The sequence below is a fragment of the Silurus aristotelis genome (assembly GCF_946808225.1).
Source record: "Silurus aristotelis genome assembly, chromosome: 7".
Taxonomy (NCBI): Eukaryota; Metazoa; Chordata; class Actinopteri; order Siluriformes; family Siluridae; genus Silurus; species Silurus aristotelis.
Window position 1 is genome coordinate 15,181,739 of NC_139580.1, and position 13,607 is coordinate 15,195,345.

Consider the following 13,607-nt stretch of genomic DNA (forward strand, 5'->3'; position numbering starts at 1 on the left):
ATGCAGCCTTTTCACAGTCATTTCCTGTTTTACTGTACTGAGCTTTATCACTCTGGTAAATACATTATTATGAAAGCCCCGACTTTATCGTTAAAAGCACACAAAGTGGAAATGAAACTTATAAAAACGATATACATTGTTGATGACCTCTCTCATTAACAAGCCATTACTACCATCAGAACTGCTGCTTATGCCCTTTTTGTTTTATTGAACCATTGGATATAAACTCTGTGTGAAAATCAGCAATTCTAGAAATACTCAAACTAACCCAGTCTGATCTTAATCATGCCACGATCAAAATCACTAAGATCTCGTGTTGAACATTACCGAATGCTGCTGGCTCGTGTCTGCATGATTTTCTGCATCACGCTTCTGCCAGATGATTGGATAATTGGATGGATGAGCAGGTGCACATGTATTTGTATTAAAGTGCTTGGTGAGTGTATAGAAAAAATATTCTGAAGAACTGTTATTGAGCTAAACCTTTGAATAAACACAAGCATTAGATTTGTAAAAAAAAAAAAAAAAAAGAATCTCAAACCCAGAGTGAATGTCATTAAAGTTGATTTAATAAGATAACAACATCTTTTCAATTATAAACAGATGATTTAAGGATGAAGCCTTTTGCTTGTCAAACCTATTATTTCTGGAACGGAGGAATCATTAGTGCTGTACATGAGCGGCATTTCTACGTTGGGGGTTCGCAGAGTTTACTGCTACTACGCTATAACGAAATTCAAAGCTTGTGACACAGAGAGAGCCAATCACTAAGCTTACATTGATCTTCTTTGAAACAAATGCCAAACACTCTCTTGAGCCTCTTACCACACTGCTTCTGACGGCTTTTAGTGCATCAAATCTCAGAATCAATGAATCTTCCTTTGGGCAAAGAAAATTACTCTGCCCACCACATGAGAAAAGTGAAAACTCATTATACAAGGTTATTTCAACTCCCAGCTGTTCCAAGCCAATTTATCCAGAACAAGCCTCTTGCTTCTGATTGATCTAGATCAAAGTTTCTTAAATCCAGTTTTGGGGCCCTTTGGCCTGCACTGTGTTGATGTTAACTAACCTACTTACCCCAAATAATGCCCAGTGCAACAGTTATCCCAGGAGTTGATTCTAGTTAATTAGAACAAAACTGCCAGGGATTGGGTTGTAAAATGCTGCTCTAGACTTGCAGTGCTGTAGCACTATCTGGAATCCAGCACAGTCTTTGGTCTCCCTGCTCTCACATTTCTAATAAACAGAGCAATTAACTGCTGCATATAAATGAGGTGCCTATGAGCAGGTAACTGTGCTGGACCACAGGACTGGAACTGGCCAGCTTTGATCTACAAGGTGAATTTATTCACTTTAAGGAGGTTAACATTGTAACTATATTAAAGCAACCACTGGATACATTAAATTAATCAAAGCTGAAACTTCTCAGTCAGTGGATGTATGTAAAAATATTTGTCAAATCATGTGAAAACTGAGCAATGCCTCTGTATTCGCATGGTGTTTCTCTGCAGCGGGTAAAATAAGTATTGAACACCTTTTTTCTCAGTAAATATATTTCTTAAGGTGCTATTGACGTTACATTTGTACCAGATGTTGGTAACAACCCATGCAATCCACACATGCAAAGAAATCAACCATAGATGTCCATAATTGAAGTTATGTGTAATAATGTGAAATGACCCAGGGGAAAAGCATTGAACACATGAAGAAAGGGAGGTGAAAAAAGGCATGAAAAACGAAGACACCCGATGAAATCAATCAGTAATCAAAAAGCAATCAGTAATTAAAAAGCAATCCTGCCCCTCGTCAGTGCAAATTAATATCAGTTGGTTCAGTCCCAACTGATGGCCTGTATAAAGGTGTCCTAATACCAAGGTGTCACACAAGAAGATTTTATGATTAGTAAAAGCGCACTCTCAAAACCTTCACAACCTTATTGTTGCAAAACATACTAATGGGATTGGTTCCAGAAGGATTTCTAAACTTTTGAAATGTTCTAGTGAGCACTGTTGGGGCCATAATCCAGAAATGGAAAGAACATCATTTCACTATAAACCGGCCATGACCAGATGCTCCTAGCAAGATTTCTGACAGAAGAGTGAAAAGAATTATCAGAAGACTTTAGAAAGACCTGAAATTAGCAGGTACAATTGTTTTAAAGAAAACAATAAGTTAGGCACACGACCGCCATGATCTGTGTGCGCACACACCACACAAGACTCCATTTCTGAAGAAAAAGCATGTTGAAGCTTGTTTAAAGTTCGCTGCACAACATTTGTACAAGCCTGTGAATTACTGGGAGAATATAGTATGATCAGATATAGTCTGGTGGAAACATCATTGTGAGGGGCTGTTTTTCAGCATACGGTACTGGCAAACTTCATATAATTGAAGGAAGGATGGATGGAAAGATTTACTGAGACATTCTTTATAAACGAAATCTGCTGCTATCTACCAGGATGATGAGGATGAAATGAGGGTGGACATTTAAGCAAGACAATAATCCCAAACTCACAGCCAAGGAAACTCTCAATTGGTTTCAGAGAAAAAAAACAGAGCTGCTACAATGGCCCAGCCAATCACCTGACTTGAATCCAATTAAAAATCTATGGAAAGACCTAAAGATCAGAGTTCATTGAAGAGGCCCACAGAACCTTTAAGATTTGAAGAATGTTTGTGTGGAAAAATGGGCCAAAATCTCACCTGAGCAATGCATGCAACTAGGCTTTTGTACGAAGTATTTAATAAATTTTAGTAATCGTGTTCAATACTTTTTCCCTGTGTCCTTTCACATTATTACACAACTTCATTAATAAATATCTATGGTTTGATTTCTTTGCATGTGTGGATTGCATGGGTTATTAACATCTGGTAAAAATGTACCATCAATAGCACAAAATATATTTACTGAGAAAAATAGTGGTGTTCAATACTTATTTTACCCGCTGTATATGCAGTGCTTCTGATAATTAGGTTTATATATTTCAGTACAATTTATTTTTGTTTGGTTCTGAAGCCCAAATTAAATAATTTTAGGATAAAACTACATAGGTTTTACACTGGTAATAATTTTCACAGGATTATCCAATCTTAAACCTGGGGAGACAAGCCTCATTATAAATTGAAGTGTACCTGTAACAGTCACACGGATGCTGAATTGGAATGATCAGCACACTTCCATTTGGCAAACTGAAGGCTTTCAGCAGACAGGCTAGTGTATGGACAGTAATAAAACAACATCAGCCTCTCCCTTTAGGTTGAGTTTCTTGTGGATTGCTTAAGGGCTTAGTCAGACTCAATAGTCAATTATTCTTAAATGTCACATCTATCTCCACTGTTTTCAAATGGATCAAAGCAATCTTCTGGAATATTCTGCCATTTTCTTAAAATCTCTAAGCAATAACCATCACAAATATAGGAACGTAACAAACGTACACAAAGAGAGTAACAGAGACTAATTAGCATGTTTTGGCATATAATGCATTTATGATGATACTACATGTATGGGCTTTATGCAGTGGCCACTAACCAATGAAAGCTTGTGCATAAATCCAGTCTGGACCCTTGACAATAAAAGGTCAACTGGAGTAAATTCAGCCCTTATCAGCTTTAAATTAAACATTAGCATTCATACTTGCGCACACACACAGCGATCTTAATTCGCACTTCAAATCTCACCAATCAAACCACCACAGAGAATTCCAAATAAATTCAAAATATAAGGAACTTCCAGACGTGTGGAGTCAGGTTCTCCTGCTGGGAGTCATCGGAGATTAAATCCAACCGCAACAATGATTCTGGCTCGGTATCTCACTTCTGAACAGACATAGACAACCGTCTGCTTCCGTGTGTGCTCTCTTGGAAGAGTCTGGAACATAGCAAGGCATGAAGTGAAGCAGACATGTTTCTTAACTCCTGTCTACGCCTGACTACAATGCACAAGGTGGGAGAAACGGAGAGAGAAGTAGTGGTTGATTCAGCTCACTCACCCTGTGAAAGGAAGACTGAGGCATGTGAAAAGCAGGACATGGGTCATTAGGACCATTAGAGATCACTCTGTGTCTGTATAAATGCTGTCTTTTCACTGTGGCAGTCCAGTTCTTCATTTTCTGATTCCGAGTTCACCCCACCTGCAGTGTCCTCATCCCCCCACACAGTGGGAATCCCTCGATACAACACCCTGCTGTTAGTCAAATCCCGACCTAAGCCAAAGCCAAAGCTGAATCCGACCCGCACACCTCTGCCACTCGAGTCCGTCACCTGTAGTTTGGTCCTCCTACAGAAGGGGGTGCTGGCTGCTCCTGAGTGCAGCTGCAGTAGCACAAAAATGGCTGCAAATGTAGCCAGAATGAAGGCACAGCTCAGCACGGCCACAAGTACAGGGAGATGTGAAGATGTCTCAACTTTGGGCATCTCAGCTTCTGCCTGTTCTACACCCTCACTGTGGAGCGCTGGGCTGATGGGAGATTTGCGCTGGACTTGGTTTTGATGCAGACACGCTGTGCCCACCAGGTGGCTATGGGGTGGGCAGGACAGGCACTCTGTCTCACCAGGACCAGAACATGTCAGACATGTAGGGTGGCAGACCAGGCACGCCTGCACTGACGATTGCTCCACCCAGTTATCCAGAGAGAGGTTGAGGAGCTGCAGGCCGGGTGTGAAACCTGGAGGACAGGACTTCACACAGCCTTGTAGAAAAAGCCACAACCCAGTGCTGCACTCTGCAAACAGGAAAAAGAAGAAACACTGAGAAAGGAAGAATGTTTACCACACCGTCCACATGTATCCTAATTATAACGGTGCCCAATGAGTCCAACATCACAAGGTAAATATATATTTTAGTTTTTACAGACCATGAGGCATGTGAGCAAAGAAGACCAAATTTACTCATAGGAATTTGTAGTCAATTTGAAAGTACAGGAAAGAAATTAGAAATTTTCCACATTTGGGTCGGCACATTAAAGTGGCATGTAACTCTATTACTCCTGTCATCATTAACCATGTATATATTGACTGCAAATTACATCTACAATTGCGTATTGGGAAAGTGGTGCCTATAATAGTCAGGTTCTGTAATTTAATATTTCCTGCTAAAAAAACCCCACAAAAAGCACAGAATATGTGAAGCAAAAAAAAAAAAAAAAAAAAAAAATACATTTTTAAACTAATACAAATTTTTGTTTTGTTTCAGTGCAAAATCTGGTGTAAAACACAATGCAAAAATAATCGTCACAGTAGACTGGTGCACTCTCGAAATTCATGATAGAAACCCACTGCAAACACTGTCAGACCCTTGAACAAAAGGCCCATAACTCTTAATTATTTCTTATAACTTATAATATTCGCCCAATATTTCACCTTCACCACTGAGACAGAGAACAGGACAGGGAAATACTACGTCTTGAATGATTCAGATCACAGTACATGTACTCTTGTTGCTGACAGTAGCCATTACAATTGTCATTGCTCCTTGTAACAGGTAAAATGTGCCTCTAAAAAGGCACTTACACACTTAACACACTTCAACAGAAATGAACCAGTGAAGACAAATAAAAAACACATTTAACGGCCTCACACACAGAAGGCATACCGTATGCAATGCACCACAGTTATTGCACAACTACAATATTATCTAGCTGCTAATTTTTTGTAAGTGCAGTTATATTGATTACGGATTGTAATATCGATAGTGAAAGTCAAACTCCATTCATACATTCATTAGCACTACACGTGGCAGGTTAAAGATAAATCAATATTGCTGCAAGTAGTTGTCTTGGGAAGAGGTGGTTATGAAGAGCTCCACTTCAAAACAAGAGAAGAAAAAACACGTCACAGGGTATTTTTCTCCTGATAAAAATGGAACCCATGAGTAGTGTCTTTTGGCCATTGCTCTGTATAGTGTTTTTCGATACTGATAATAAATATTCATAATGATAGAATCAGGGAGCTGATAAAAGCAGACTTTATACTTCCAGACTGAGTGTCTGGTGTACACAGGAATGTGAGAAGATCTTCTTCTTCTTCTTCTTTCGGCTTCTCCCATTAGGGGTCGCCACAGCGGATCATCCGTTTCCATACCCCCCCTGTCCTCTACATCTGCCTCTTTCAACCCAACTACCTGCATGTCTTCCCTCACCACATCCATAAACCTCCTCCATGGTCCTCCTCTTTTCCTTCTTCCTGGTGGCTCCATCCTCAGCATTCTCCTACCGATATACCCCATGTCCCTCCTCTGCAAATGTCCAAACCATCTTAATCTCACCATCCTTTACCTTGTCTCCAAAACAATCCACATGCACTGTCCCTCTAATAAACTAATTTCTAATCCTGTCCATCCTCGTCACTCCCAACGAAAACCTCAACATCTTAGGAATGTGAGAAGATATACACCAAAATGTCTCATTGCAATTTTGCTGCTTTGAACTGGAGATAATGCATAAATTAAAAGGAAGTCATTAGCCTGTGGTTTGAAATGTAATTTGTCAGTTTCTTCTTTCTTGTCCTAAATTAGTTTTTTTTTTTTTTAAGGGAACCTAATCTGAATGATCTGATATAAGAATGTTTAAAGAACATAATAAGAATATTTTAGTTTAGTTTACAGTGATAATTGGAATAACTGCAATTCCTTTGGTACTATGAATATTCACATAAAATTCTCTGTCGTATGCGTCAGTGAGCCAGGATATTGTCTATGGTTGTTCCATTTCTTTCAATTTCTGGATGCTGCAGTGCATTTAATAATATCTAATTTCGGACCATTTTGTGTGTGCTCGTACCAATGCAGATCTGCTGGGCATCAAATGTTTTACAGCTGTTGTTGGAAGGCCGACTGAAATCTGAAGCAGACAAGTCCACAGCACTGGGGCCTGTTCCATATAGGATTAGTGTGAACTGTGAAAGAACACCTGAGTATGTAAAAAATGAGAGAGATAATTATTAACAGTGTGCATGGGTTTTATTATTTTTTTTTAATGATAGAAATAAAAGAAACGATTTTCTTCAAATGACAGGAAAGGATGACAAAAGAGGTCTCTTCTGAAATGATGAAATCTGGCCAACATTTTTAACCGTGAGCCATCACTTAAAAAGTCATTATTTCTGACATGACTTTTCAATCTTTAAAATAATAGTTATTTGGAATTCAAAATTTTACCATAATCATTAAGCCCAGCCACATTCTCGATTTCTAGTGTCCACTCTCCTTGTGGGTCCTCATCCCATGCATGTGTGGTCATGAAAGCCCAGTCACTAAAACCCTCTGGTGAGTTATCCTGGGGTCTGAGATACACACACACACACACACACACACACACACACACACACACACACACACACACACACACACACACACCAGTATGCAAACAATTATGTACTTATGTGATTTAACATTTATTACACTTGTGCATCCGAAAACAACTATTCTGCCCATTGAGAGCAATCAAGCAAGAGTGATCAACCACTACTTGATGAAATGCCTAAGCCGATGAAATGTATGTAGCCTTGTTTAATTTGAAGAGATTGTGTTTACCTAGGAGCCAGCAGTGTGGAGCGGGTCCCCAGGGGACTGAATAGGTGAATGGCCAGGTTCCCTCTGTGTGTATAGGATAGTGTGAGTCTGGCCTGCACATGCTCCAGTGAGCTCACCAAATCAGGCTGTCCTAAACAAGCATCCACACTCTTACTGAACACCAGATGGTTCTTCACATCCCTACAAACACAGCAGCATGACATCAGCATGAGTCAGAACATTCTACACGACATGGCATTGGTATATTTAAAAAACAACCGCTTAAAGGGAAATGATTGCTTAGTTTTAATGGAATTCAATGCTGCCCATCTTCTTTTAGCTGCAATGCCACACAGATATGACTCATAAAAATTGCATAGTTGAATAGATTGGTCAGACACTAAAGCCTTGAACTGACTCGATTCCAAAAAGAGAGAGAGAGAGAGAGAGAGAGAGAGAGAGAGAGCGAGAGAAAGAAAAATCATTGCTTCATGCAAAACATTTGCAGTATGGTATAAATAAAAAATTTTATAGTTCAATTTAGCTAAATGTAAGGTAGCAATATGTTATTAATCTCAGCAATTAAAACCTATTAAAATTATTGTGCTGAGAGGATTGGGCAGCAGTCGAAGGTGGGGGCCTCGACAACCCGATCCCTGGACACAGAAGCTAGCTCTAGGGACGTGGAATGTCACCTCGCTGGCCAGGAAGGAGCCTGAGATTGTGCGTGAGGTTGAGAGGTTCCGACTAGAGATAGTCGGGATCACCTCTACGCACGGCTTGGGCTCTGGAACCACACTCCTCGAGAGAGGATGGACTCTTCACCACTCTGGAGTTGCCCATGGTGAAAGGCGGCAGGCTGGTGTGGGTTTGCTTATAGCCCCCCAGCTCAGCCGCCATGTGTTGGAGTTTACCCCGGTGAATGAGAGTGTCGTTTCCCTGCGCCTACGGGTCAGGGATAGGTCTCTCACTGTCGTGTGTGCCTACGGGCCAAACGGTAGTGTAGAATACCCGGCCTTCTTGGGGTCTCTGGGAGGGGTGCTGGACAGTGCTCCGACTGGGGACTCCGTCGTTCTACTGGGAGACTTCAATGCCCACGTGGGCAGCGACAGTGACACCTGGAGGGGCGTGATTGGGAGGAACGGCCCCCCTGATCTGAACCCGAGCGGTGTTCAGTTATTGGACTTCTGTGCTAGTTACAGTTTGTCCATAACGAACACCATGTTCAAGCATAAGGGTGTCCATCAGTGCACATGGCACCCTGATCACCACCTGGTGGTGAGTTGGATCCGATGGCGGGGGAGAAAGCTGGACAGACTCGGCAGACCCAAGCGTACTGTGAGGGTCTGCTGGGAACGTTTGGCCGAGTCTCCTGTCAGAGAGATCTTCAACTCCCACCTCCGGCGGAGCTTTGACCGGATCCCGAGGGAGGCCGGAGATATTGAGTCCGAGTGGACCATGTTCTCCACCTCCATTGTCGAAGCGGCCGCTCGGAGCTGTGGCCGAAAGGTCTCCGGTGCCTGTCGAGGCGGCAATCCCCGAACCCGGTGGTGGAAACCGGAAGTAAGGGATGCCGTCAAGCTGAAGAAGGAGTCCTATCGGCCTGGTTAGCTTGTGGGACTCCTGAGGCAGCTGACGGGTACCGGCAGGCCAAGCAAACTGCAGCCCGGGTGGTTGTGGAGGCAAAAACTCGGGCCTGGGAGGAGTTCGGTGAGGCCATGGAGAAGGACTATCGGCTGGCCTCGAAGAGATTCTGGCAAACCGTCCGGCGCCTTAGGAGAGGGAAGCAGTGCCCTACCAATGCTGTTTACAGTGGAGGTGGGGAGCTGTTGACCTCAACTGGGGATGTCGTTGGACGGTGGAAGGAATACTTCGAGGATCTCCTCAATCCCGCCGTCACGTCTTCCATTGAGGAAGCAGAGGCTGAGGGCTCAGAGGTGGACTCGTCCATCACCCAAGCTGAAGTCACCGAGGTGGCACCGGGGGTGGATGAGATCCGCCCTGAGTACCTCAAGTCTCTGGATGTTGTGGGGCTGTCTTGGCTGACACGCCTCTGCAGCATCGCGTGGCGGTCAGGGACAGTGCCTCTGGAATGGCAGACCGGGGTGGTGGTCCCTCTTTTTAAGAAGGGGGACCGGAGGGTGTGTTCCAACTATAGGGGGATCACACTTCTCAACCTACCTGGGAAAGTCTATGCCAGGGTACTGGAGAGGAGAATACAGCCGATAGTAGAACCTCGGATTCAGGAGGAACAGTGTGGTTTTTGTCCAGGCCGTGGAACACTGGACCAGCTCTATACCCTCTACAGGGTGCTGGAGGGTTCATGGGAGTTTACCCAACCAGTCCACATGTGTTTTGTGGATTTGGAAAAGGCATTCGACTGTGTCCCTCGCGGCGGCCTGTGGAGGGTGCTCACCGGCAGTAAGTCAGACTTGTTCCCGGTGCATGTTGGACTCCGGCAGGGCTGCCCTTTGTCACCGGTTCTGTTCATAATTTTTATGGACAGAATTTCTAGGCGCAGCCAGGGGCTGGAGGGTGTCCGGTTTGGTGACAACACGATTTCGTCTCTGCTCTTTGCAGATGATGTTGTCGTGTTGGCTTCATCAGACCAGGACCTTCAGCACGCACTGGGACGGTTTGCAGCCGAGTGTGAAGCGGCTGGGATGAGAATCAGCACCTCCAAATCCGAGGCCATGCTCCTCAGTCGGAAAAGGGTGGCTTGCCCACTTCAGGTTGGTGGAGAGTTCCTGCCGCAAGTGGAGGAGTTTAAGTATCTTGGGGGTTTGTTCACGAGTAAGGGAAGGGTGGAACGGGAGATTGACAGACGGATCAGTGCAGCTTCTGCAGCAATGCGGTCGATGTACCGGTCTGTCGTGGTGAAGAAAGAGCTGAGCCCCAAGGCGAAACTCTCGATTTACCGGTCAATCTACGTTCCTACTCTCACCTATGGTCATGAGCTCTGGGTCATGACCGAAAGGACAAGATCCCGGATACAGGCGGCCGAAATGAGCTTTCACCGCAGGGTGGCTGGGCGATCCCTTAGAGATAGGGTGAGAAGCTCGGTCACTTGGGAGGAGCTCAGAGTAGAGCCGCTGCTCCTCCACATCGAGAGGGGTCAGCTGAGGTGGCTCGGGCATCTGTTCCGGATGCCTCCTGGACGACTTCCTGGGAAGGTGTTCCGGGCGCGTCCCACTGGGAGGAGACCCCAGGGAAGACCTAGGACACGCTGGAGAGACTATGTCTCCCGGCTGGCCTGGGAACGCCTCGGTGTCCCCCCGGAAGAGCTGGAAGAAGTGTCTAGGGAGAGGGAAGTCTGGACATCTCTGCTTAGACCCCGCGACCCGGCTTCGGAAAGCGGGAGAAGATGATGATGATGATGATGATGATGATGATAAAATTATTGTTAGCAATAAAAACTTATTAAAAACAGAAGGGCACAATTCAAAGCACAGAAATCACAATCTGACAAGAGCTGTTTAGCATTCTTCCCACCTAAAGCAGCAATTGTAATAGTGTAAAGAGCTAACGTTTTTAACTGACATTAGAATAAAGTCTAGACAATGTCAGGCAGTAATTAATTAGAAACAGACTAAACAACATCATCCATTATAATTATTATTATTATTATTATTATCATCATCATCATCATCATCATAAAATGCCCATCTATCTGTCAGCTGTAATTAGTATGCAGTAGTCATCTGTTGTGGACAATTTTGGAGACATGATTCAAAAAGTTTGAATTTTCTACATTGCTGGAATCACAGGCAGAGGGATCTAAGTTCCTTGGGCAGCTCACATTGTTTGTGTGTTTCTTTGACTTTTTTTTTTTTTTTTTTTTTTTTTTTTTTTTTTTTTTTTTACCTGGGTTCAGAGAGCATGTCAATAACACACTTGTGCTGCGGCCCCACACTGGTCCAGTTCTGGGCCAATGCCACCATGGCACTTGCATCCAGCAGACCATAGCCATATGAATGGCTCACTGCCAGAAAACAAGCAAGAGAGCGAGAGCGAGTGAGAGCGAGAGAGAGAGAGAGAGAGAGAGAGAGAGAGAGAGAGAGAGAGAGAGAGAGAGAGAGAGAGATTAAGTCAGCTAAGTTAATTTGAACCATGCAGCTGCTTCCAGTTCCCAACTGGATGACATCTGTTTATTACCTAAGCGGCCCACGCCATTGGTCCTCCAATCATTTGTGATGAGGTGGGCGGGATGTGCTGCTCTGATCACCAGGTGTTGCATGTCCCTCCAGGTCAAATTCATACTGTATTAAGACAAAGAAAGAAGGGAGGAGAAAGGGAAGAAAATTATAAGACTTAGCAGAATAATGCACTAATTTACAAATTGTAGTTATGCTAAATACTTCAGTAAGCATAAAAAAAAGCTCCAATATATTTTGATAAAGCACATCCATCACATATTGAATGCTTTATTTCAAATTCACTGTAATGGTGAACAAAATATTGTCACTTGGACCCTACTGTATACTTATCTGAAGATTTCAGTACTTGGCTCATTGCATGCATTTGTTAATTTGAATAGCTGTTGCACTGATGGCACAACACATGGCAGTGTGAGCATCAGCAGCCCACACAGAAGCACATAAACATCCAGCAGTGCTACTAACTTTAAATGTTGATTAAGAATTTTCCACAAACAAGATACGCTGAGCGGTCCAAAAAATAATGGAAATGTCTTTATTCTAATACTTTAATATGAAAACTGGAATGACACATGCTGTGGTACTCACAAATCTCAAACAAAGGTCAAATTAATCAATTTGTGTCACTTATTAACTGCCTTGATAAATGACCTTGCAATTGAATTTACCGTATATGTCATTTATAATTAGTACAGTGCAAAGGTTGACCTAGAGATGACTGGGAAATGCGGCACACTGGAGACTCTCAGAGAAAATAAACAGCCCTAACCTCTCCACAGAACAGGCTCTGAAGTCACCTTCAACTAAACAACATCATAAACACCCACCCATAGATTAATAGGGAGAAAAAGTGACATAAGGAGAGAGAGAGAGGGGGGGGGGGGGCGCAAGGCACCTGGGGCAAATATAATCAAAGCATGAATCTGAGGGGTTTAGTGCCCCAAATGGCAAGGACTGAAACTGAAAAGCCCAATTTTGGCTTCCCACATAACACATCATTTCACCCTGTCCAAATCGAAAATACATTTTAGTGATCTTAAATGATACTGTGCTTCTGTAAACAAACCCACATCTTCACTGGGGAACAATTTGCTGACTGATAATATTTCATGGGTCTTTTTGGCTCTCTTCCTTGTGTAAGGTAAGACTATTGCATGACTTTGTTAGGACTTGTAATTAAGGACTAGCTGTAGTGAGGATGCCACTGAAACTCCTTAAACAACTAAAACAAGTGTAAAAACTCTGTTCTTCTGTGCTCCTCTCAGTCACATTTTACAGAAGACACGTCAGATTTGAAAAGCTAATTGCAGATATTGAATGTGCATTCAAAATAAGTTCGTTATTTATATTTGAATGAAAATCATGTTCATGGAGCACGAATTAAGCAATCAACTGTAAAACCTTTGACACTACAGTGCCTTGCAAAAGTATTGACCCCCCTTGGCGTTTTTCCTATTTTGTTGCCTTACAACTTGGAATTAAAATAGATTTTTCTTTGGATTTCATGTAATGGACATACACAAAATAGTCCAAATTGGTGAAGTGAAATGAAAAAAATAACTTGTTTCAAAAAATTCTAAAAAATAAATAACGGAAAAGTGGTGCGTGCATATGTATTCACCCCTTTGCTATTAAGCCTCTAAATAAGATCTAGTGCAAACAATTACCCTCAGAAGTCACAAAATTACTTAAATAAAGTCCACCTGTGTGCAATCTAAGTGTCACATGATCTCATATATATATATATATATATATATATATATATATATATATATATATATATATATATATATATATATATACAGTGAGGAAAATAAGTATTTGAACACCCTGCTATTTTGCAAGTTCTTCCACTTAGAAATCATGAAGGGGTCTGAAATTGTCATCGTAGGTGAATGTCCACTGTGAGAGACATAATCTAAAAAAAAAAATCCAGAAAT

General features: G+C 42.5%; 1 protein-coding gene across 4 annotated transcripts in view; it reads right to left on the bottom strand.

Annotated features, from left to right (window-relative positions):
* Positions 1–551: 551 nt before the first annotated feature.
* furinb (furin (paired basic amino acid cleaving enzyme) b) overlaps positions 552–13,607 on the bottom strand; it is a 96,186-nt gene continuing 83,130 nt past the window's right edge. For 2 of the 4 annotated variants that reach the window (XM_083547543.1, XM_083547542.1), the window contains exons 12-17: positions 11,666–11,769; positions 11,375–11,492; positions 7,532–7,711; positions 7,157–7,281; positions 6,780–6,908; positions 552–4,724 (exon numbers count right to left, since the gene is read on the bottom strand). In XM_083547543.1, coding sequence (XP_083403669.1) covers positions 4,048–4,724; positions 6,780–6,908; positions 7,157–7,281; positions 7,532–7,711; positions 11,375–11,492; positions 11,666–11,769 — 1,333 coding nt within the window. In that variant the 3' untranslated portion in view covers positions 552–4,047. The remainder of the gene's footprint in view (positions 4,725–6,779; positions 6,909–7,156; positions 7,282–7,531; positions 7,712–11,374; positions 11,493–11,665; positions 11,770–13,607) is intronic. The other 2 variants (XR_014534558.1, XR_014534559.1) reach the window with 2 other exon arrangements.